The following is a 23,731-nucleotide window of genomic DNA, read 5'->3' as shown; positions in this document are numbered from 1 at the left end:
GAGTTCTGCCGCTTTTGGCGGTCGACAGAGCGGTCGGGTTGGGCAGTAAATACACCATCGGAGGTTTTATTGGGGAAGATACACCAAGTACTAGTCCTCCGTACTAGCGATGCGGATCAACGGAGTGGGATGATCGACCCCGAAACAAGCGCCCACCAGCGAGACGGTAGGAATAAGGCACGAATGCCAATGGCTACATCTAGGCACAACATGAATAGCTGCTAGTTTATTGGCATCCTGGGTACCGCATAAGCGACTCGCTCATCCATCACATGCCCGGTAGTTACTCCGGCCATCTCCGTCGAGCTCATCGTCCGCCTATCATCATAGCACTCCCTCAAACTCCCTACTCTTCTAGGCGCAGGGCACAATTCTTAAAAAAACATAACGCTACTTCAAGTGCTTGTACCCATTGCTGTTACAGCGTTACTGGCGAGATCAGGTTTATATACTTAACTAGAGGATCCTCCTGGACGGATAGCTAATGAAGCTCAGGCAATTCATGAGTTGATGAGGCGCAGGTGAGTATATAGTCCTCTCGTAATTGAAACTAAAACAATCTTGACTGAACACCTTCAGGTATCCAGCCCGTAAATCCATAAAGCCGACCATAGATGGCAATCAAAGAGAGGCCTTCACGTTTGCAGTTTCGGCTGTAGGGGAGTGCCGATAAGCCGGTGGAAGAAATCCTTCCAAGGCCGCTTTGATCTGGAGCGCGAGGGTACGCGAGTACCACCGGTGCTGCTGCGTGTAACCTCCCATGATCCAGATGTTCTCAATATTCAAATGTCGCTTCCACATGCCACGAATTTCTCCCTCCTCATCAAGTCCCCAGGTCGCATCCAAGCGCGAGGCAATGTCTCGAGGTCCGAGAATTTGTTTTGCGCTTCTGTGAGATTCAACTTCATCCACTGACTCAATCCTACTTGCATCTCCACCAAGGATCTCGGTGGCCGTTGTTACAACGTTGGAATCGGAGAAACCAGTACACCAGACGATAGCATCTGCATCCACACAACTGCCATCCGAGAACCGAAGACCTGTCCGTGTGTAGGCAACGGGCTCTACACCCGCTTTTACATTGACCTTCCTCTCCTCGATCAACTTCGTACCACCGACATCGACATAATGTCCACCCGCACGCTCGAGGAGGTTATGCATTAATGCACAATCTGGGTTCCGGCTGTCAAGGACAGGGAAGCCAGCTGCCTCAAGTGCAGCATATCGCCCTGGCTCGTTCGAGGCGAACATTGCGAACACCCCACGGGCCAACTGTCCGTCCACCACTGTTGGCAGTGATAGGAACAGCTTATCAGCCGCATCAACACCATAATTATACGCACCCAGACTGTTTTTATCGCAGACATACTCGAGTGGCACAATGTAAGTTGGGGATCTAACGACCATGGTCGCATCGAGGCCGGCCTTGTGGCAGTCGACCAGCACATCAAATGCTGTGTTTGCAGAGCCAATGACCATGACAGACTTGTTCAGTTAGTACCGCACGGGGTTTCTTGGAGATTTTGATATAGGACGTACCTTTGCTCCTTGTTCCCGAAGTAGCTTGGCATTCTTGTACTCGGCCGAGTGAACGCTGATGCCCTTGTACAGTTGAGACTCTGCGATCTGTGGCATGTTAGGCTTTTGAGACCCAATGCCTGTTGCTATAACAAGATGCTTTGACGTAGCCTTGCGCTGGCCGTCTGGTGACTGGAAAGTAACATGCCACTGCTTGGCCACGTCATCATACTCTGTCGACAGAACCTTGGCGGAATGGATAGTATTCAGGTTGAATGACTCAACATATCGGCGGACCTGCGAGGCCAGGTCCTGGCGCGTAAGGAGGTGAGGGCTCTGAAGCTCTTTGTCATAGCCTGTTTGGGTCGGTCAACTCCACCTCTGACCCGAACAATGGCATCAGGAGCAGGATATGGAATGACTAACACATGTAAGGAAGTTCACAGAATGCTGTGGGAATGTGAAACTGCATGCAGTCATAGCGTAGTGCCCAATTGTCACCAGGACACGGGTTGCGGTCGACCATAACGCTGTCAACACCCAGAGTCTTCAGACGTGCGGAGAGAGCAACAGCGCTGGTGATTTAATTTCAGTGACCCATCGAAAGCGGATAGGAACGGTGTCTTACGCATTTCCCGCACCGATGATAAAGACATCTGTTTCGAAATTTGGTGGTGCATCCAGTTTCCTTTTGGGGATCTGTAGTAGGCTTTCATCCTCTGGTTGTACGTCCAATCTCTCGAGTATAGTGCTCAATATCCAGATCTTCCAGGCGATCCTTTGACCATCGGTTACAACAGGCAGTAGCATCATCTTACCCCGGCAGAGACCAGAGGGCGATTGTGTCTTGAAAATGAGAGGACAATCAATAAATTGCTAAATAGCGAATCATGCGGTCAGTGCTTGTCGCAAAGAAGTGAACCATATAGGCTCGTACCAGAACGGGTGTAGCCGGAAGAAATACGGCAGCTCCGTCAATCTCAACACCACCGGAAACGTTCCTCAGGTTTGCTGTCTCCAACAAACTTGCAGCAATGGTACGAGGGGTGCTGATTGTGCGCAGATGCCATGTCAGAGCCAATTGATCCTTCCAGTATGCTTGGTCTGCATAGAAACAACTTTCCAGGGCGTTTACATCGCCATTGGCCAATGCATTATTGAAAACTTGTAACACACCACGGGCTTGGGTTGTTGCTTCATCACCAACCATTGACAAAGGATCGATCAATCCAAGGGGCAGAGTCGGGAGAGGGTGTTGGTTCATCATGCGACGCAAGTCCGCACGCCGCGGGTACTCATCCCGAACGGGAGGCTGCGCTGTACTGTCTGGGCCGATGATGTTATTAGTACTTGAGCGCCAATGATTTGATATCTGATCCTCTAACACTCACTGAAATTCATGACTTCGTTCGGGGTGGTAGGAATCGAAACGGTCACACAAGTCCGATTACCCCGCAGGGGAACAAGAGCATTTATGGAACGACATGCTGTAAGGAGGGTGGAGACGGGCTCAACGGCATGGGAGCGTAACTAGAACGGAACAAGATGAATACTGGCGCAGCCACACTCCTCGCGGCAGATTATCGGTACTATCATGGTTAAGCGAATTCAAACCCATGAATAGTTTGAAGCTATAAGACAGGCGGCCGAGGCAAGTACAGCCGCCACTCATTCCGCCTAACGAAGGCAGGGGATCCGACAAGGTTTGTCTCCGGAGGGCTTGCGCAGTTGACAACAAGGTGCTGCAACCCACCTAGGAACTGTCAACCAAAGAATTTGAGTCTCTGGTCTGGACGGCCCGTTTCCGGTATGCTAGCGCCCTGCCAACGACAGCCGGACTCTTTGTCTATGCTCTAGTCGCAGCCTGGGCGGGTCCACAGCGGCAGGTTTCCGTTGCACGGCGAGCCCATCGCTAATGCGTAAGTCCCAGAAGACCGACTCTATTGGATTAAGTGCCATGCCGTTTGGGACACTATTCCAGAAAGCGACAAGCCGTCATCCTTTCATCTCCACAGGGAGTCGTGTGCCGCAAACTTCGAGGACGTGATCACCGACAGCCCATTCACACTACTGGCCGATAAACAGCAAGAAGTAGCCCTGTTTGTACACTTGCTGAGGCCTCTGGGCTAAGGTGTTCCCTGGAGGAGGATTCTGCGTATCATGTGCCCTGTGTTTCCTTTAGTTTGTATGCAGTGTGCAGCCCGATTGCCCTAACATAAGTACCCAAGAAGTGCGCTAAACACGACGATACCGAAATAGGGCATCGCCAAAATCACTCAACCGCCCGTGCGAACATGGCGTGTTTGCGCCTTGCATTAGTAGCAGGCACCAGGTTGTGGCACTTATCTAACCCCTGAGCGATCCATAATCGCAAAATTGGGCCTATCACACTGACGATCAAACAGTTCACGCGTTGGTATATGCGCAGTGACATTTGAAGCCTCTGCACCCCACAATGATTGAGATTTCTCTCCGATTCTGCAAGGATGCCTGCTGTTGTGCCGTCGTTGACGACCTGGTTTGCGCGAGATGTCACCAGAAACACTGGCGACACTCCTCGCTGAGCCAGCTCTGGCAGCACCGTCTGGTGTTACCCCAAACTTCGATAATCCGCCAAATAGCAATACGCTGGCATGGGTGGTGACGACTTTCTGTACTGTGGTCCTCACGATTTGCTTTCTCTTACGAATATTCGCTCGGATTTGGTTGGATAAAAGGGTCGGTGTCGAAGAAGGTGAGCGGTGTCTGAACCCCAATCTATCGGTCACTGAATGAACGAGGCTAACTGCAACCCCTTGTGTCAATAGTATTGATGATTCTTGCATATGTATGATTTCACACAGCTCCTTGCACGAGCATTCAGTCAATCTAATCTTCTATATAGGGCGCTTATTGGGGTACAGCTTACGCGGGCTACGCCTTGATCTACACCCCAGGATATTACGTCCATACCTGGGACCTGCACAACAAGGATCTTATAAGGCCTCTCTACGTATGTTGATTCCTTCAAGCGAATTCACATTGAGACTGATAACTTCCATTGGCAGTTAATACTTATCTATGGCTGCTGCTACTCGGCCGTCCTACCTCTAATCAAAACTGCGATCCTGCTAGATTGGTGCAGAATATTCGTTCCCATAAACCGCATGAGAAACGTCTTCTGGTGGGGTTGTGTATCCGTTATAACTCTGCAGTGTGTATGGGGTGTGCTGTGCATCCTATTATTGAACATGCAATGCAGGCCTCATGAAGCCATCTGGAAGTTCTATCTTCCAAGCAAATGCTACTCTCTCCCCGACGTGATGCTCACCTCTGCCAGCGTCCAAGTGGCGTCCGACATAACGATGTTCTTCCTGCCTCAGAGAATTATCTGGCGTCTTCAAATGAACTGGCAAAAGAAGATCGGAATATCGATCATTTTCGGCGTCGGTATACTGTAAGTATTCCTAAATCATAGCTCAACAGTACCACCCAACTAATATCAGTCCCTGCCAGCGCCTCCGTCGCCGCATGCTTCCGCCTCTCCCACACTGTCGCCTTCGCCAACACAACCGATACTATGTATCTCATCGGCCCACTACTTTTCTGGGCCTGTGGAGAAATGACCTGTGGATTTTTCATCCTCAGTGTACCCTGCCTGTCTAAGCTCATCATTGAGTCTGGACTTCCCCGTAGCGTGAAGCAGTCACTCGGCTTTGGTTCTAAACCCAGTGAGCCTTCATACGAGGAGTCGGAGCAACCACATCGCTCAGGACGTTCTGATGCATTGCGCTCACATCCTATGAGGCCATGGCTGAAGACCACAGACACATTATGGTCTAAGATTGGAGATGAAGATCAGGATCATCCTGTTCTGAGGGATTCGGGAAAGTCGGAGTCGCAGACGAGTCTTCATAGAGCACGCGCCGATGGTCAGGATTGATCAAGCCATGATCTAGACAGATATATAAAAAGGCGTTTCGAGGAATTGAACTTTCACTTGGACTAGATAGAGAAATATTATAGAGTAACGAGGAGCACATTGGCTTTTGGCGCGGGGCAAAATGAGTCCGAAGACCACATGGCATTCCAAAGAATCCCAACAAAAACCTTCTTACATGAATTAGCTAATAGTACTACTACTCCCCATCCAAGTCTATCCAGTCTCTACTGACACTCCAGAATAACATGTCTTATAGCCTCCCGATCCGGATTCTTGTCTACCATTCCCGCAAATCAACCCACTTTTCTCAACACCTTTCTCAGAGCTCTAGCCTTAATAGTCATTCTGTCATCTATAACAGAAACCTGAAACAAAAAAACATCGTCTTCAACCAATGCGCAACACCCAGAAACGTAGTACTCAGCCAGCACGGCCCGCAGACTCCGATGCACCATGTCATCTGTACCCCCTATCGACAAGGAAGGGAGTGTCGTCCATATTTAGGATGCTAGGTCGGCGCATAATGACGCGAGCGAGTTAGAGGAGTTGCCTTTGCCCGCGGGGAAGGTTTCGCCGCGGTGGAAGATAAGTTGGGTTAGAAGTATTGGGAGAAAGTTAAGTCGGGAAAGACAGGGGTGGTTTCCTATAAGGTTGATGTATCGTTGGTAGTTGGGATATCGGAATCAGAAGAGGAAGTAGGGTAGTGTCACCACCCGATTGCTTGGAGAGCTTCGAGGAGGACGGTGTCATTGTACCCGTCGAATGGTTCTAGGTATCTATGTTTGATCGGACGGTACCTCAGAAGAGAACTAGATATTGCGGGATAATGGCCAGTCGATTACGGAGCCGGGCGACCGGCACTTGTGAGGTGCCTATTCCATCGATTGAGATCTGGCCGTGACATGCTTCGAGGAAGCGAAAGAGTGCTAGCAGGAGGGATGATTTGCCCACTCCTGTACGACCTATTGCGTCAACGCGAGTATTGAGGGCGATTGAGAAGCTTATTCGCTTCAGCACAGGGGGCAGATAGGAGGCATGGTGGACGACCAGGCCGGAGAATTCGAGTGGTTCCTCCTGTGAACATGCTTCCGGTAGACTTGGGTCCATTTTAGTGTCGCGTTCTGTTGGAGTAGTCGTCGCGAATGAGAGTATGCGCTGCATGCTGTTCATCTCCTGTTCGAGATTGACATAGCACCGGATATTGAGTGCCATTGCCATTGTTCAGTGGTGTGTCTGACTCCGCCTATATGAGGTAGCACTCCACACAGTTTCTGAATTAGAGGGCTGATGTTATGATATACAGTGTTCTGACCTGCTGCTCATTCGCGCTCAGGACTCGCGAAGTGCTCCGTGCGAGACTGGTGCCTCGGCCTTTACCCATAATAACTGCGATCAGGCTCACCCAATTACTCAATATGAGGCTTTCCAGTAGCTATAATAGCTAGTTATACTCGCCTAGTCTGCGCTGTTTTCAGTTGTCGGCTGCAAGATGTAGTCCCGTCAGCCTGAGCTTGCCTCTTCTGGAATGTAACATGAGCCTTCCCTTTCAGGATCACCTCGCGGTCACCCCATTTCGAAGGCCCGATATCACAGCGCGGACCTTACTCCGGAGAGACTTGGCAATTTGGTTTGCACAAGCTAACAACGTTATATTCAACGTGGGATATATTATCAGAGGTCCTCGTCCGCCAGTTCTAACTCTTTTCCTACGTTCCTCTGGTTGTTCAAAGCCGATATTCGCCGTGATGAGGAGGGTTCAACTTGTACTTGATACTTTAAGGGCTGGAAGGTGTGTCTCCAGGAGACATCTGCCTGAGCATCATACCCTACACCGTGGATTCGCGACCAAAGTCGCCCCAGGTATACCTTGTGTGGTGGCTCGCGAGATGCTCGACTCCCAGCGACGTTCCCATATGGGGGACATCCACCATCATCTCCAAGCCAGCGGCGCTCTCAAGATTGGTCTTCAATTTCCCGATGACGAAAGCCGATACCTGGAACGCTTGATACTTAGTCTTTGCGCTCATCACGGGCATGGACCTCCTACAACCCACAGCGCTTCCCGAGGTTGGTTCTGGGAAGTTCGCCCCAGTCCTACTGGACTAGAGACGCAATTGCCTCTCGCGCGATCAGAAACCATGCAAGGGTTTTCGTGGCACACAGACTGTACCTATGAGAGCGCACCCCCGAGATACGTTGCACTTCAGGTTCTCCGGCCTGATCGCTATGGCGGGGGTACCCTGTCTCTCATGAAAATCGCTGATCTCTCACATCACCTGTCCCCGGCTGTACTGAAAGCTCTATTCGAACCGCAGTTCAGAATCACTATTCCTCCTGAGTTTGTTAAACAGCCTGATGAACACCACATCCAAGGAAGCATTCTTGGGGTAGACCAGATTGATCAATCGCTGGTAATGAGGTTTCGAGAGGACCTGATAGAGCCAACGAACCCCAAGGCTGCGGCAGCATTACAGGAGCTGAAGGTTGCCTTGAACCAGTTGGCGAAAAGTCCTCAGTCAACGGTATACCTGACGAAGACAGACTTACCCGAACAGTCAATTATCATACTGGACAACCACAGATGGCTTCATGGGCGGGATGGCATCAAAGATCCTGCAAGGCATTTGCGTCGAGTGCGATGGAATGCAATGCCGTTCCCTTCCGTCGGTCAGGGTGACACGGCGGGCTCTATAGGAAGGGCGGCCTAAGTCTCCGATGGGAAGTTCGGAAAGATGCTTGCAGATTTTGTTCACCAGCAAGTTGTACCCCAGCTTCCGTTGTTAAAAGTCCCTACGGGAACGCACGGTCAGCTTTCGGACAGTAATGAGCTTTGAGGTGCATAGGGAACGTTTTTGAGTGCGACAGTATCCGACGTCCACTTCCAAGAGAAGGGCAAAGTGTCGACCTAGAACAGCATGCGATGCCATTCACAATGGATGACTAGTAGTATAGAATGTTTGTTCTACAATATGCTGTATCGTTAGAATTTCTATCTATTACAAAGCCGAAGGGTGAGAGATCATTTGGCCCGAGCCAGCAATTCAAGACTGGTATTCATAACCCCAGAGTCATCTCTCTGACCAGGTCCTTATCATGTAACACTAGTCTCACTATGGAAGGGCCAATGGGAACATCATGAGTATGGTTAGAATTATGAAGGCTACTGTTCGCGAACTAACCCCAGCTGATAGTAAACATAGAGACCATGTGCCTCCGCAAGGCATACATACGGGGAATATAGAGAGGATCATCACAAGGAAATTATTTGCCGACATTCCTGGCCTCAAAGTAAACCCAACATTTCACGTTATGAGAATATATGTAATCAAGTTCGACTTATGCTGTTGATCACGCACATGAGCCTACGATGCTGTTAATTATACAGTATTCACATATATGGTGTTATATGGTGGCAAGCGGACGGAGCTGTATATCTGTAAGTGAGGGTGCCACTGCCTTCAACAATATTAAAATAAGATTAGACGGATGTGCTCTTCTCTGCCCTGCTCGAACGTTTGGATCTCTAGAAAGGCATACTCGGGATCTGTCTCCGCGAGAGGCTGGAAATATCCCCAAGTGGGCTTTCCACACAGATCCATGCCTCATTACTATGCTCGGCGAGGAGGAACCTACTAAACATGATTAGCATTTCGTATTTGCTGATATAATATATCTTTCACTTACTGGCCGTTGTAGAACTCAATCCATGGCTTGGAGTCCTTCAGCCAGCCAACCATCTCCGAAGCTTCCTGCATCAGGAGACTGTCCTTCAGGTCAGCCCTCGTGGCCTTCTTGACTTCAACAATTGCTCGAATCTGCCCGTCATCCTTCTTCCACAACACATTGTCTGTCAAGGCTGTGAAAGCACACGCAGAGAACACTGACTCGAACCAAAAGCGTAATGGTGTAAACTCGAAGGCTTTGCAGGTCAATGAGAGCTGCTTTTGCCTCTGAGAAGTGCACAAAAGCGGCATTGACGATGCTTTCCTCCATTGCTCCCGCCTTGCCTTCATCCTGTTTATCATCAGAATTTGTGTATGGCGTTAAGGTGACAAAAATAAGAGGCGATTTTGGTACCGTAGAGCAGGCATCCATGAGCCTGGCCAATTGGAATAAGTCTCGCTAACCGTCCCAACTAACTCCGGGTGTTAGACGATGTAGAGATATTTTGGTGTCTCAGGAGAGTTTTGTGACCAGGATTTCAGCCACCGATCAGACGTTTTTGAGGCTGATATGTTTCTTGGAATCCTCGAATGGGCCTCTTATTTATTTTTGGCTTAGGCCAGAATAACCCTTAGAAAGTACATTCTTCCTTGCTACTGGAACCCAGTTTTTGAGGCTTTCTGACAATACTGAGATGGAAGAGCGCTCCTGACTTGACGAAACCGGGCCAGTCTTCTCTACATATGGAATAGAGAAGCTTCCAATAAGATATTCGCCACTTTCAATGACCGCCTTCTTTGCGTTAACCGTCCTCTTTCTTCGATTTCTTTATTTCTTGAAAGGATTTCAACCTTAGTGATAGCAAGAAGTGAGCTGCGTAGGGAGGGGATCATTGTCTTTGCAGCCAACTGGGGAAGGAAGTGTTGGGGTAGAGGGAAGGTAAACCTGGAGAAGGGGACCGGGTGGGTGGTTTTATACCATTTTTCGAAACGTGGGCAGATTCACATCTTGGCCGATTCCCTTCAGAGCCACACACACATTCAATAGCTAAACTGCTTTCACATACATACATGCACAGCCCATGATGCTGTCTATATTCACGAGAACGAATTCAGTGAAAGAGTATGCAGACAATAGAGATCTTTCTGCACTATAGTACCAAGGTAAGGTAGTTCTCCCGAATTCAGTTACTCTTCAAAATTAGAAGCAAACTTCATGGTATATGGAGGCTACGGAATCGTGCGTTCAACATGAGCTGCTAGGATGCTTTCTCGATTGGTACTCATAGTGTGCGGGCAGCCGCGACCGACGAGATCTGCTGCTAGTATGTATCCTGATAGTTCACTCTCGTTCTTCTAGCCCACACTTCGTGCTGACTAGATAGACAGCAACATGACCGATGATAAAAGATATAATCTGATCGCCTGTAGAACCGCCTGAACTATCCTCATTCCCGTCCTCTCTTTCTTATTCCCTTGTAAGACTACCTCTAACAGCGGGCTCAGAGCTGTGGGTATCCTTGCCTAGGAACAGGACAAGGCTTGGTCCAATCTGTGCGATCTGGTCGAACTTTCGGGACAGGTCAAAGCCGTGAGTTGATTTATCGAGTGACGAGTCATATATGCTCTCGAATGTTTGTGCCAACTTGGGCTATTCGTGACGGTCAAATGCCGGGATGAATAATGATGCTGTTCGAAGGATACTCGCCAGTGTCTTCCGACGTCGGTCCGAGTACGGGACTGCTTCTAAGCATAGGAGGCTGAGATATTGTTGCCCACAGCTCATGGAATTTCCATTCGAGATTTGACTGGTACAACATGGAGGTATCAGCACCTAGGCACATTCAAGCGGATACACACTTACCAGGGCTTTCGAAACTCGAAGCGCAGCTTCCGGGTGTAACATATCTGGCGGCTCATCGTGGGATGACTGGACCAGTGTCCTCGACAGATCTTCGGTCACTGAACTAGCTTCCTCGAAAAAGCCGTACTGAATTCCCCTATTCCAGGTCAGTTCGTGCTGTCTCAGCCTAATGAACAGAGATAGCAAAGCGCTCAAGTCCTCAGCCATCAACTGATGATTCGGCACTTTACCCCGAAGGAGACGTTCTGCCACTGGGGTCAACGTTGCAGGATCCGTAGGGTATTTCATGCTATACGGATGCGTGGTGAACAACACATCTACCACATCCTCCAACATGTGTGGGTCATTTGTAGTGAGCTTTGATCCGCTTATACGACAGATGCTGCGAAGAATCCGATGCTGGTGCAGTTCGCGGGTATAGGACCGATCAGGTCGCCAATGGTTACCGAATCCATTCTCCACGCTTCCAAGACGCTTGTCGCCTTGCAGAGCGAGTATGGCTACTGCTCGCTCAAAGGCAGAGAATTCCAGCTTTCCCTGATCAACGTCCGGACGTGGGAAGGGGTGGTAGGCATAGAAGTAGAAGGACGACCATAGAACATCGATAGCTCTGTCCGGAAAGGTAATTTCTGAGTGGGTTTTCGCAAGGTGGTTCTCAAGGCTTACCCTTGTCCAGTCTAATCAAAGTTATTAGTCCTTGAATGATTCTTTTCTTTTTTGAGTGGATTGCGACTGACATGGCTTTTCTTGAGGTGTGTCACGGATACAGGACGCGTCGAAAATAGCTTGCGGCGAGATGGCGGTTGCACGATCTCGAATTACGATGGTATTGCTCAAGCCCTGGAGAACAGACTCTAGTATGTTTAGGTCAAGATCTGTCCCAGACACCTTCTCTCTTTATTGTCCAGCTTACCTGTAGTAACATCTCGGAGATAACTGTCCACCTTCTTCCGGTGGCTTCGGGCCAGGGACCGGTCAAGGATGTTGCTCAGTATAGCAGTCATCTTGAAATTTTGATTTTTCTCATTACTACAGAGAGGGCATGTAATAATGAGATCGACGGACTGCCCTCGCGGGGGCTGGCGGAAACGTTTAAGCTGTTGCCTTGATCCGATTGGGGGCCAAGGAGTCATCTCTTGGGGGCCGAGTATTGGGCACACGAGCATGTGGTGGCGATCTATCAACTAGGCTGGCAGATCTCGTCTAGTATTTCAATGGCAACATGGGAGGGCAGATACTAAAATATAGGCACCCGATTACAAGAGATAACAATGGGACTCGCGTTATCCACGTTAAATGATTCCAAGAAGCAAGTTTTCGTGCCGTACAGGTCGAATTATATATCTACAGAGAAAGACGTTCTGAGTACACTAAATAACTTTTCAGAATGATCATATAGAAAGGAAGTACATCGACTATTTAAAGACCGAAATGGGAGCATATGCGAAACATGGAATTTCACTTCCCAATTTCGCATCGAGCACGCCCGGCAGTATGTCGATCCCCGCTGTCTTGACTCCAACCTGCTGTGGCTGAGAGGCCAGGTCCACACCAATTAAGCCTTGATCTTAGCATACAACTTCTTAACGAAGTCCCGACAGTTGTTAGTATAAGTATTATACCCCTTCTTGTTCATCTCCTTTGCAATCTCTTCGCCATACTCATCTATCTTTTCCTTCGTCACCCCTTTCTTGATCTTCCCCAGAACCTCGTATTCGGACGGCTTCTCTCGCTTGTACCAGTCCGTAGAAGCGTCTCCACACCTCTTGTTGAAGTAAATTTCCTTACCATCTTCACCACGACGAGCAATATCAAAGCAATTGGCCTCAAATTTAAGGTCGTAGCTACCGGTCTCACCCAGTTCCTCGGTAACATAGCCGGTGACCAGGAGGTAGTGATCAGGCCAGTTGTATCCGAGAATTTTCGTCAAGACGGATTCTGAAGAGGTTGAAGGGTTGCAGTCAGCTACAACAATCTCATACTATATGGAACATTACATAGAAGGTTTGACCGCATGGGGATAAGGGTAAGTGCGCACTCAGCTTAAGGGCGTAGCCATCGCCCACGACTGGGGTCGCTTTCAGAGCCTCCTCCAAGACCTTATATGTCTCGTGAGTCATAGTGGGCGTCGACGCCCGCTTGACCTCCGTCGGCGCGTCGCTGGCCGTCTTAGAAGGAACATAGGTAGGATCACCATCTTCTGAAACAGTGATGATAGGAACCGACTCGGAGAACTCAGAGACGGCAGTAGGACGATAGGTACCTGCACCGGTGATGCCCAGCAAAGCCCATCCGCCGGTGGTCTTGTTTTGATCATCCTCGGGGCAGAACTATGACATGATCAGATACAGACGGTCAGCGTTAGATACCATCGCTACGTACCCAGCACTCAGGGCCTCCCACAACCGGGACAGATATCTCCTTGCCATCAGCTGCCGTGGTAGAGATGTGGGTGTTCGCTGCGAGATCAGCTACAAAGGAGGGTGTGACTGAGACCTGCTCAGCCTGACTGATAGGTACGGCAGCGGCCGAGGTGCCGGATGCCAGGAGTAAGGTGATCCATGCGATCCCAGTTTGGGCGGGGATGGATTTGGACCACATTTTGTGAAACACTTGACTAAGAAGACAATCAAAAATAATAATAATAAGAAGCGATTGAAGTTAGTGAAGGAAAAACGAGTGACAAGCAAGAATTTGAATGAATGAATGGATGGAAGAATAAGGAATGGATGTGTGGGATGAGCATGTACTATAATGACGAGCAGAGGTGTGACCGGTATTTATACATTTTAATAGATAGTTGGAACTGTCAAAAATGTCAAATCTCAACTAATTTAAGTGTAAAGGTCAATTGAGGAAGCAAGTTGGGGGCATGGCTGAATCAGACTGATCAGGGTCGAACTAAACCAGAACTGACTGAAGGATTGGGGCCAATTTCAGCTTGTCATAGCAGGCTTTCAGCCTGACTCTGCCCTACGGAGGAGGGTCTTGCATTACCTTGCCAATTGTGGCAGGACACCGTTTCGTATATTAAAGCTTGTTCCTTCTTGGTATGCCACACTATTCATTAGTTAATCCTGCGTTGGGGGCCACTCCTGAGCAGCACCGGCAAGCTCGGACCTGTAGCCAAACATAACAAGATCATCCAAATGGCAACACGCCCAGATGCTTGATCAATCTGTGGCTCTCGCAATGTACTGACACTTTTTGTGTTTGCAAAATAAGTTATGCGTGCTTTTAGTTCTGCGTCTTCTCGCGATCCTCGGGCCAGCCAGGTACGAGAAGCCGGATGTCGATGGGAAGTTGGATGGACCCATTGGGGCCGGAAACATAGTAATCCTACCATAGCGCTGCAAAAAACAAGGGAATCTGGTACGTGATGTTCATCTAAATTGGCCAAATTCCGAGACAACCGAAGACTTTGCACCATTGGGTCAATTGACTCTGAATGATAGCGAGGAACCCACTACTGGTTTAATAGTAATATCATCCTAAATGAAGGACGCTTATACTTTTTTTCAAGTTGTGCGTCCAACAGTATTGTTGCTGTCATGACGAAATGATTGGCTTTCAGTGCCACACGCTGCGTCAATTATTTCTCATAGGTGAACACTAGTATGCGCTTACCACCGGATAGCATCTTACTAAGGGTGAATAATATGTGCCCCCTTCATATAAAAGCCTCCTGCTAGTGTATCCTATACATGCTTGTGTTATGTCTAGGAGCCACTTGTAGCATCAAGACAGATTGTGCCGTTAACTGTTGGCAAAATACCTCATATAGGCTGTGGATACACGAACAGGACGCTACTAGCTCAAGGCTGAGATGATTTGGACCCCAGTCAATTCTTGTATCACCGTTGCCGTTGTCCAGTACTTAACCAGCTCTGTGTCAAACTTGACGCAAGTGCCCAATAATATAAATCTTACAAATGCAAGGCATGCCTTACCGAGATCAAGAAGAGTATAACTTCTCAGCAGTCTTTGTTCCGGGAAAATAAACTATTTTTGAGGATTTATACACCAACAGTGAGTTGGACGATCAATTCATTGCTTTGATTTTTGTCACGAGGTACAAGCAAATCTGTGCAATGATAGAAATATTACTAGAAGCTACTATACATATACGTATACTAGGCTCAGGCTAGTCAATTTTGTGGATGTCTCTCCAATCTCTGCTCATGTCTCTTAGGTCAATTCACGATTGACCTTTGTGCAAGGACTTAGCACACAACTGATGCTTACTCGCCAGCTCAGAGTAATACGTTGCAAATCAAAGAACCAAAATATAAAGCGCCACCCCTCAGACCAGCTCATCTTAAAATTCCCTGCTCTCACCAATGCCACATACATCAAACACACCCGTTTCAGGTAGACCGCTCTTAACTAGCGCATCCTTCAAAAGACTCGGCGGTTCCATTACATCCTCCTCCGCAACAGCCCAAGTGCCCCAATGAATCCCAATAGCTTTTTTACACCTCGTATCCTTGAAAATCTCCACAGCATCATATGGATTTGAATGAACGGTGCTCAAAACATGTCGTGGTCTATACGCTCCAATCGGAATGAGCCCGAGATCGAACGGGCCACGGAACTCTCCAATCTCTTTAAATGCCGCACAGACCGGTAGATCAGCATAGTCTGCTCCCCAGTCATCAATCTCCTTAGGCACATAGGGAACAGATCGATAACCCGTATCTCCTGCGAAGTAGACCGACTTGCCGCCAGAGGAAACAGACCAGGAGCCCCATAATGTCGTTGCTTTGTCGAAGGGGGTGCGTGCGGATGTATGTTGACATGGTAGACATGATATCGTTGCTGAAGCTATGAAGTCGTCCTGGGATGGGACAGAAGGGGCATTATCATCGGTCGTATAAGCCAACTTGAGACTGACATCCTCCCACCAATCCAGCTCAATGGCGTTCTCTATGCCGCAATCCACAAACCACTTTTTAAGACCCTTGGGTACGCAGAATTTGACTGAGGGGTGATGTTTCTGGATTTCAAGAACTGTCGGGTACGACAGATGGTCATAGTGGGAGTGGCTTATCACAACCTTCACAACCTACATGTCAGCCGTCATCGGAAAGAGAGCATTGGTATTAAGTCTTACACAATCAATGATCGGAATATCAGATATGTCGCACGGAGGGGGCGTGAATCGTTTGTGTCCAATCCAAGAAAACGGCGAACAACGATCTTCAAGCACGGGATCGAAGAGAACGCGTAGGCCGGTAGGGAATTCAACGAAATAGCAGGCGTGACCTAGCCATGTTGCACGCAGCAAGTTTGGGCAGGTGGCAGCTGGGAGAAATGTTGAAGTCGTTACTGGTACGGTCGATAGAGTGGTGTCAGGCTTCTGACTGTTTCCTGAGAGAAACTTGTGTCTGCAAAGCTTTGTCAGCCGCTTAATGCTGGAGTTAACCAAGGGAAGAGTGCATACCGCATCATAGATTTGAATAATTCTGGAAAGGTGAAGTCGCGAGAACTCTCCCATGGATTCCGAAAGCCCTTGACTTCCTCGGTATGCCCTTCTCCTCTCACCCAGTGGTCCTTTTTGTTCGCACTCTCGGGCGCCGCTTTTGATGCGGACGGCGCACTGAAGGTCCAGGTATATTTTGTTTTTGACGTCATTGTTTTTGTAATTATTCTGGAGGTCTTACTGAAGCACTGTACACTTCGCATAGCCACTTCCCGAAATCCGCCCAATGGACCACCTCGAAGAAAGAGATAGCTGGATACAGGATAGGATATATGTGCAGCGGTCAGGTGGTAATGTTGTTATCATGGCGTGACTGCAGGAGCTCGCGCTTAAGCCTCCTCGGGCTGGTATCAGGCGTCCCATTTTACCGGTCAGATCCGGGCCACCAACCAATCAAAACTTAATCGGCGCGAAGCTTGATTTTCTTGGTGAATTCAGTACTAAACTAGAGTTGTTTTCCCCCCGGGCGACAACTTTGAACTCTCGGTTGATGTGGACAAACGAATATTGGCTTGCTTTCTGGTCTTCCTCATCCGCTCCTATGTCTTGCTAAAAAGATATTTAGAATGAGTAATGAATGATGCGTTCAATTCTATCAACAATGTCCTCCAACTGAACAAGAACAACGGAATAGGTGCTAGGACCAAGCGGTCTCACATCAGCGACTCCTAAGACATACTACCCCTGAAACACAAAGTCAAGCAGTCCCAAGGGCGATCCACGAGGTACATGAACCTCTTTCAGCTCAAACCGGTCATCGGCTCGCTTAATAACGTCGTTCCAGTCCTTCACCTTCCGCTCCTTGGAATTACAGCCAACAAACATCTGCATATCCATCGATGCAACCAACTTCCTTACCAGCAATGGGGTCATCGAGTCCGTTTCCTCGTCATAGTCCTCCGGCATGACAAAATCAAAAACCACCAAGTGGTTTCCTGGCTTGAGGACGTCCAGCAGGTTACGGACAATTTGCAACACATATTTGTCGGACCAATCATGCAGAACTGACTTGAGCAGAAATACATCTGCAGGGAGTACCTGCGGTTCGAAGAAGTTATGGATCTGGAACTTGACGCGCGAGGCATAGGGAGTGGAGTTAATGTTTTCGTCGAAGGCAGACTGCGCCGACGCGAGGTCCTGCACAACAAGATCAAGCTTGGGATAGTTTTCAGCAAGAATCACGCTGATATGCCCGGCTGATCCTCCAAGCTAGGTCACATTAGTATAAAGCCTCTGCTATCATCCAATCGAATAGTACGAGACGAGGAGACTTACATCAACAACAGTTGCCTCGTTCAAGTTACTCCAGTCGAGCTGCTTCAATACAGACTCGGTCATAACTCCACTTGTCATTCGAAGCCCCTGCATTGCCTCTGCAAAACGCTTGGCTCGAAAGCCTTTTGGCTGACCCGGTCGCTCAGAATTTTCGAGAAGTTGCCACAGATCTCCACCACTCTGATGACCATCATATGTCGCCAGTGCGATCGGGCAGGCTGCAACATCCTCAGGAGGCTCGGATTCCCCAACAAACCACTTCTTCAAAGCATCGACCCCAACAGTAGCAGCCGGTCTGACATCCTCCATATTGTGTTCCAGATATGCTTTTACGAACGGATTGCGCACAATGAGCGCTGATGCCGCCGTGTGCACCACGCGGTCGGAGCCCGGCGCTTCCTCAGCGAAAACAAAAATTGTGAATGCTAATCTGAGGATGCGTCGCACGATCTGCTCGGGCAAGTTGGTTGACTTCGCAATGTCGGCGTAGCTAGCTGAACCGTTCAGAGGGACGGAATCCCAGAAGTTGAAGTTGTTGAACACGTCGAAGGCGAGGAGTGAATGGTTAAGCTACTTCCCGTTAGTATCTTTGGACCTTCCTAAAGGAAAAAGGTACCAGCTGCTTTTCAAACTTACAAACATGCTCTGATAGTGCCAGAAGTCACTCGGACCGATAACGAGGTGATGGAGCGTTTCCAGGGTTTCCAACAGCTTCAGTCGAGTGCCTTGAATTTCTGGGCTTTGAGGCAAGGACACTGGAGCATCGATCGCAAATGACGGTTCTGGCTGATTCAAAGCCTCTAGCTGATGGGCGAGAGACGCTGTGAGATCAGAAACAGAAGAGCCAAGGGCCTCAATACTCTGCTTCGATGGGGCCATATTTAGCAAGTTACGGAGACGCAACGCTTGAGTGATTTGCTTCAATTCCGAATCTCAGGATGCATGATAAACAATTCCAGCTTTTATAGTGATCCCAAGATCGAATTCTCCCTTTCTTTGCAACCGGTCCACACACCAAAATAGGGAGCGATGCCCTTGACATCGCATCAGTACTGTTGGGACCCTCCAGTTGTGAACCCAAGCCACTGTCCATTTTGAGAAAGCATATCGCTGAGATTGATCCAGAAAGTTTACATCGTTTGCGATCCACTGTGTCCAAGCTACATCATATGCTAAGAAAAGGTAAGCGGCTCGTATCATCCACCCGGGCGCGTGACGCGGGCCGTGCAGGCCTGAACCCTTTAACCTTGTTATGGGACATGGTTGGAAGAACTACTGATCTGCATTCCGCATTTGGTATGTATGTCGGTGATACCTCACTTTTCCGCAGCATGACATCTTGTCCGAGGAGGTCACATAGACCACGGCCCAACAGACATGAATACAAACCATCTTAAGGTCAGGAGAGATCTATGGCAGCATAATCTTTGGCTGGCAATAATTACCCTCGCACTACAGCAGCACAACACGCTGTTGTTTAGCCCGACGGGTGTGTGTGCATCTAGAAAAGCATTCTTTCGCATCCGTATGGTGATCCATAATTGCGAAGCAGTACTATCAATACTTAGAGGTCGTTTTGCCATTTGTCTGATATTCCTACCTATCCTGTCGTTATGTAGCACTGCGCTAGTCTCCACAGTAGATCCAAAAACACAACTATAGTCTGATATACTACATAAACATCCTGACAACCAGATAACAAGCTTACTCTCATACGTACTCAGGCTTCCTGCCAACAACAGTCAATCTAGTCCAGGCATGAAACGCCCCATCATAAGTCTCCTTCAAAACCTCCGGCAATATCCCCTGCAAACGCTGACCCACTTATTGTTTGTATTCCGAACAATCACATCGTGCACCATCAAGACGCATTCATGGAGCATGTAATCCATGTATCCCCCGGGCCTTCAAGAGTATCCCTTTTAACGTCCACCGATCCAGTGCTCTCGAATAACCGCGGGAGCTCAAAAACCCAGTGAGGCACCAATCTGGGGAGAGCGGAGCGAGTAATTCGTACTAATTCCTCAACAGCGGAGGTGCTGCATTCTTCGTTGATCTGGTCGATGCGCAGGGAGTGGATGTCGACTTCTCCCCGTTGAATGTAGCCTCCGGGCTCTATGACCATGGGGAATTAGTCTCACATGTGAGGACTATGAAGGAACGGTCATACTAAAGAAGCTTGAAGAGTTTACTGAGAATGTTCTCAATCTCCTCATCCGACAACACAAACACTACATTGCGAACATTTACAATGTCGTATACACCTTCAAGCCCGTTCGGAATGTCCGTTTCCATATCCCATTGATGCAGGCCAACATTGCGAGGGAGTGGCTGTTTGGGCGGAAAGGTGGCTAATAAGGAATCAAACGCATCCAGCTGTACCGACGGAGGAAGGCGACCACTTAGATCAGTGAGAACGATTCTATGACGAAACCTTTAGTGTAAGTACCAAGACTGGAAGCCGCATAAGACGAAGGTGACCTATTCGGTTCCTGCGGCGATATCTGCGATCTTGAGATTCGGGGTTCTGCACAGGTATGTCTGGGTGCAGGAGGTATCCGAATATCTCCGTCGAGAGATAATGTTGTAGGTTGATACTGTCCCCATTATTCCCAATGTAGCCAATAAAATCAGGGGATGGTTTGCATGCCCCGGTTGTTGTCAAGATAGTCCCGAGGGAAAACATATTCTGGTGGGCGCATTGTAATAAGCAGGCGGAAAAGAACTGTACTAGTGTTGGGCAACTTGCGGAAGTGAGCGCTGTCAGCGATAACTGTACTACTTTAATATACTTTCCTATGGTGGTCTGACCGCGTATCGACGCGCGTAAGTGAAAGGCTTACGCCTCTACCCGTAGGTTTTGTGTATACAGTAGTTGTTGGATTCCGGGCAATCCCGTCTAGTCGTTCCGCACGGGGCGTCGCGGGACGCCTTAATTTTCCTTCAAGTGGCCTTGAAAAGAGCCCAGTATTCACCATTCTTCACATTTGATACTCATTTACTCAGTGAATTATACAAATACTATCTATCTCGGCTTATGTGGATTATAAATCGCTAGACAGTCGCCCGAGTCCAAGCAGCATAATACTCTCGCTCTTACCCCGCCAGATCCACACCAAATCACTCAAACCGAGAAACACTATTTCACGTGTTTAATCATCTTCCCTACGACCTGCTTTCAATCAGGATGACACCCGAACAATTCCAATCTACATGGGATAAAGTTTTTATCGGAAACCCAAACGAGGCTCGCTCATTCTGTGAAGAGGTATTCAACCCCAACTATGTGCGCCTGGAAGCTGGCAGGGACCGAACGGACTTTGAGCGCGCTGTCGAGAAAGTCACTCTCTTCCGCCAAAACTGCAAAAAGTTCAACAGTTCCTTGCCCTTCTTTGCTCAAGACAATAAGAAGATTGCTGCGCGGGTGATTTGTGATTTTAAAATGGGTGATGAACCAGAGCAAAAGCTTGAGGTCATGATCATGATTGAGCTTGATGACGAGGAGAAGTGGGTGGCTGCCTGGGAACAGTTCAGTCCGTTTTCGGGATGATTCCTGCAGTCGAGCTGAATCGGATGAATATTGTTCTTATAGGGGCGTGAACTTGAAGCAGATGCATGCTCAGTATGTTCTACAGGATTTTCAGTAATTACTAAGATTCTCATGGCGCTAATATAAGCTATTCCTTCTATAAACATAAACCCAAAATATGTTCCGGAAGCCCTTTTCAGCAATTTACTCTGTTCAATCATAGAGTAACTTCCGTTTGTCGCTTCTTGAATCATATATGAATTATTTTCTGGAGTAGAAGAAAGAGTCGTCCGAACATGTCGACTACCAGGGGGAAGCCTTATATTTCTGTCAGACTGGGTAATCACGAAACCAATGAGGCATTCCGGCTCTACGAGCAGATTCGGAACAGCAAAGAAGATGTACGCCCTTATTGGGATGCCATAGGCTTCGTCAGACTGATGAATCGTGAACTAATTTCCCCGTGAAGAGATTGGAAAGAGCGACCTGGTTTGTGAAATCCTGGCGTGCTCCGCTCAACGACGGATGCCTAATTGCGTTTATCAAGGTGACACAGAGATACCGTAGCTTTGGCTAAGTTTGGCAGTACAGTTTCTGACTCGTGTCTATTTCCAAATACCCGTGGGAACATGATTTTGGACCGTTATGCAAGGTGTCGAAAGTGATTGGCTGAAAATCTAATCATTCAAATGATTAAAAGTACTTAGTAGTAACTAACTAAGTACTAAGTAGCTTACTAAATTCAAACAGCCCGGCATGATTGGAAAGGTTTGTAATTGCAGACTTACACCACAGGGCACTGCATAGATCGGCCAAAGTAGGTATCTCGATCGGGAAAGTGGGACGTTTTTTCCTGCGTCTTCTGAGATGTTTGGCGCAAAGATGAGTGCGTATAGACCATAACATCTCTGACCGAACTGTATTCAATCACAAGCTACACCTAGCCCTCTATGTTCGAGTCAGATCCAGAGGTAGTATCAAGTGCAGCAATGCATTTCGCCACTCAGTCATTTCAGAGATCTTGCCCCAAACTTCCGTACAGAAACCGGCCTATAGTTAGGATATGGATCATTTGACCGGTATTATGGAGAAGACAACAGGAAAAGCAGCAGACTAAAGGCTGCCCATATACACACCGTGTGCAGTTGCCGGTCATTCATATGAGCCTATACTAGCGTCTGAGGTTTCGAAATGACTACATTGAAAATGGAGATGAGATCAAGCTCTTTTTGGTAGCCTTGGTAGTTGCCATTTCCACAGGAGGCTTATCAGAAGGAGTGTCTGGCTACGAAATCTGCTAAACCTACCGGGTTCTGCTTCATCCATCAAGGAGGAGCAGATAAGAGCACTGGATGCCCAGGTTGCAGGGACTATTGCAGCATTTTTCAAGCACAGTCTCGTCACGTAGGATACGGGGGCAAGTAATGGTGCCTTGATAGACTAGACTCACCTCTCATATTGTATGACGCAGGTAACGCGACATCATGAGCCCCGCGGCCCTCTCTTTTGATGCGTTTCACACTTAACCCCCCAGCGCTCTGCCTATTAGTAGAGAATAATTCTTTGTCCAAGCTCAAGGGTGGTCACATTTCTCATGGATTGATACACGCTTGCATGATGAGATGAGGCTGCGCGTGGTCAATGGCTTAGTTTATCTGGTTGGCTGGCATTACAACCGCTTATAAAGAGCATGACTTGATGATATTATCACGTGTAACTGGAAGCATATCCTTGGAGGTAATGATTTGACCGAACACGTTGTCATTAGGGATACGTAACAAATACTATAGACATGTCCACGTCCCCACCTACTAATTCCGGAGAAGCGAACAGACCAATGATGAGATCGCAGCCAAAAGCGTATCTCGCATAGTCTACTATATTCAGAAATGGTCCGTAACAAAGTTTAAAAATGTTCCGCGCGGGAGACATCCCTTGGAAGTTACGACCCTGTGAAACGACCCGTTTCGACCTATCCAAGAGAGTCGCCGAAATTCTTTTTCACCCCTTGCAGACCGATCACCTAACGATGCCAAGAGATCATTAATATTGGGAGAGGAAGCCTTATAGTGCATGTACATGATGTGATCATAATTTGTGGCCTGTAAAAATCGACTCATGAGTTGTAGACGCAGATCATACCCTACATTTCCTTCGTCCAATACACACATCTAAGAGTGATAAATGCTAAGGTAAGGGGTGCATGGGGTGTACCTACGATGAAGCCGATTTTATGGGCGAGTCAAAAACTAGGATATCCAAGTGATTGAAAACTTGCGATATGGAAGCCATGGACAGCAGCATCCGAAGCTGTAAGTAATAATGCTAAGAAAGACGCAATAGCGAACCCTGCTTGGCTATATGTGTTGCTTTGTATCATAGGCGTGCATATGGCATCATATTCCACTATAAATGACTTCTCTAGTTCCCTCCAGTGTACTGCCCATGGATGCTGTCCAGTAGGAGAATATAAGCTAGT

At 48.2% G+C, this 23,731-nt stretch overlaps 11 protein-coding genes across 11 annotated transcripts; 3 read left to right on the top strand and 8 right to left on the bottom strand.

Annotated features, from left to right (window-relative positions):
• Window positions 1–621: 621 nt before the first annotated feature.
• BDQ94DRAFT_173404 (monooxygenase) lies at window positions 622–2,919 on the bottom strand (the record flags this gene model as incomplete). The annotated part of the gene is made up of 6 exons (XM_026772144.1): window positions 622–1,485; window positions 1,540–1,874; window positions 1,945–2,093; window positions 2,147–2,394; window positions 2,456–2,844; window positions 2,910–2,919. The coding sequence occupies 6 exons, from the start codon at window positions 2,917–2,919 to the stop codon at window positions 622–624; spliced, it is 1,995 nt and encodes a 664-aa protein (XP_026622935.1).
• A 1,128-nt stretch (window positions 2,920–4,047) lies between these two features.
• BDQ94DRAFT_173403 (uncharacterized protein) lies at window positions 4,048–5,440 on the top strand (the record flags this gene model as incomplete). The annotated part of the gene is made up of 5 exons (XM_026772143.1): window positions 4,048–4,252; window positions 4,326–4,345; window positions 4,403–4,510; window positions 4,566–4,954; window positions 5,014–5,440. The coding sequence occupies 5 exons, from the start codon at window positions 4,048–4,050 to the stop codon at window positions 5,438–5,440; spliced, it is 1,149 nt and encodes a 382-aa protein (XP_026622934.1).
• A 798-nt stretch (window positions 5,441–6,238) lies between these two features.
• BDQ94DRAFT_173402 (uncharacterized protein) lies at window positions 6,239–6,658 on the bottom strand (the record flags this gene model as incomplete). The annotated part of the gene is made up of 1 exon (XM_026772142.1): window positions 6,239–6,658. The coding sequence occupies one exon, from the start codon at window positions 6,656–6,658 to the stop codon at window positions 6,239–6,241; it is 420 nt and encodes a 139-aa protein (XP_026622933.1).
• A 314-nt stretch (window positions 6,659–6,972) lies between these two features.
• On the top strand, window positions 6,973–8,148 carry BDQ94DRAFT_161686 (uncharacterized protein; the record flags this gene model as incomplete). Its single annotated transcript, XM_026769416.1, has 1 exon — window positions 6,973–8,148. One exon carries the CDS (start codon window positions 6,973–6,975, stop codon window positions 8,146–8,148), a length of 1,176 nt encoding a protein of 391 aa, XP_026622932.1.
• An 815-nt stretch (window positions 8,149–8,963) lies between these two features.
• BDQ94DRAFT_173400 (uncharacterized protein) lies at window positions 8,964–9,414 on the bottom strand (the record flags this gene model as incomplete). Its single annotated transcript, XM_026772141.1, has 2 exons — window positions 8,964–9,069; window positions 9,125–9,414. 2 exons carry the CDS (start codon window positions 9,412–9,414, stop codon window positions 8,964–8,966), a joined length of 396 nt encoding a protein of 131 aa, XP_026622931.1.
• A 1,352-nt stretch (window positions 9,415–10,766) lies between these two features.
• Window positions 10,767–11,970, bottom strand: BDQ94DRAFT_173399 (uncharacterized protein; the record flags this gene model as incomplete). The annotated part of the gene is made up of 4 exons (XM_026772140.1): window positions 10,767–10,910; window positions 10,967–11,643; window positions 11,704–11,820; window positions 11,880–11,970. The coding sequence occupies 4 exons, from the start codon at window positions 11,968–11,970 to the stop codon at window positions 10,767–10,769; spliced, it is 1,029 nt and encodes a 342-aa protein (XP_026622930.1).
• Window positions 11,971–12,521: 551 nt separating this feature from the next.
• On the bottom strand, window positions 12,522–13,567 carry BDQ94DRAFT_173398 (uncharacterized protein; the record flags this gene model as incomplete). The annotated part of the gene is made up of 3 exons (XM_026772139.1): window positions 12,522–12,904; window positions 13,005–13,296; window positions 13,349–13,567. The coding sequence occupies 3 exons, from the start codon at window positions 13,565–13,567 to the stop codon at window positions 12,522–12,524; spliced, it is 894 nt and encodes a 297-aa protein (XP_026622929.1).
• A 1,411-nt stretch (window positions 13,568–14,978) lies between these two features.
• BDQ94DRAFT_79818 (beta-lactamase superfamily domain-containing protein) lies at window positions 14,979–16,694 on the bottom strand. Its single transcript, XM_026776577.1, has 3 exons — window positions 16,410–16,694; window positions 16,080–16,353; window positions 14,979–16,022 (listed from the first exon to the last, which is right to left on the bottom strand). Exons 1-3 carry the CDS (start codon window positions 16,649–16,651, stop codon window positions 15,285–15,287), a joined length of 1,254 nt encoding a protein of 417 aa, XP_026622928.1. The 5' UTR covers window positions 16,652–16,694; the 3' UTR covers window positions 14,979–15,284.
• A 432-nt stretch (window positions 16,695–17,126) lies between these two features.
• Window positions 17,127–18,602, bottom strand: BDQ94DRAFT_161684 (S-adenosyl-L-methionine-dependent methyltransferase; the record flags this gene model as incomplete). The annotated part of the gene is made up of 3 exons (XM_026769415.1): window positions 17,127–17,657; window positions 17,724–18,293; window positions 18,360–18,602. 3 exons carry the CDS (start codon window positions 18,600–18,602, stop codon window positions 17,127–17,129), a joined length of 1,344 nt encoding a protein of 447 aa, XP_026622927.1.
• Window positions 18,603–19,433: 831 nt separating this feature from the next.
• Window positions 19,434–20,330, bottom strand: BDQ94DRAFT_161683 (uncharacterized protein; the record flags this gene model as incomplete). The annotated part of the gene is made up of 4 exons (XM_026769414.1): window positions 19,434–19,538; window positions 19,651–19,838; window positions 19,916–20,157; window positions 20,257–20,330. The coding sequence occupies 4 exons, from the start codon at window positions 20,328–20,330 to the stop codon at window positions 19,434–19,436; spliced, it is 609 nt and encodes a 202-aa protein (XP_026622926.1).
• Window positions 20,331–20,720: 390 nt separating this feature from the next.
• BDQ94DRAFT_149676 (uncharacterized protein) lies at window positions 20,721–21,401 on the top strand. Its single transcript, XM_026767433.1, has one exon. The coding sequence runs from the start codon at window positions 20,911–20,913 to the stop codon at window positions 21,271–21,273; it is 363 nt and encodes a 120-aa protein (XP_026622925.1). The 5' UTR covers window positions 20,721–20,910; the 3' UTR covers window positions 21,274–21,401.
• Window positions 21,402–23,731: the final 2,330 nt, after the last annotated feature.

This window comes from Aspergillus welwitschiae, assembly GCF_003344945.1.
Source record: "Aspergillus welwitschiae strain CBS 139.54b unplaced genomic scaffold BDQ94scaffold_33, whole genome shotgun sequence".
NCBI classification, from domain to species: domain Eukaryota; kingdom Fungi; phylum Ascomycota; class Eurotiomycetes; order Eurotiales; family Aspergillaceae; genus Aspergillus; species Aspergillus welwitschiae.
The sequence above is the reverse complement of the archived record's forward strand: the minus strand, read 5'-3'. Positions and strand labels throughout refer to the sequence as shown.

Bases quoted from the DNA above. Each gene is read 5' to 3' on its own strand.
- BDQ94DRAFT_79818 (XM_026776577.1), bottom strand. From the start codon at position 16,651: ATGCGAAGTGTACAGTGCTTCAGTAAGACCTCCAGAATAATTACAAAA. The intron at 16,354-16,409 runs GTATGCACTCTT...AAAGCTTTGCAG, and splicing joins TTATTCAAATCTATGATGCG to ACACAAGTTTCTCTCAGGAA. The intron at 16,023-16,079 runs GTAAGACTTAAT...TAGGTTGTGAAG, and splicing joins ATATTCCGATCATTGATTGT to GTTGTGATAAGCCACTCCCA.
- BDQ94DRAFT_149676 (XM_026767433.1), top strand. From the start codon at position 20,911: ATGACACCCGAACAATTCCAATCTACATGGGATAAAGTTTTTATCGGA.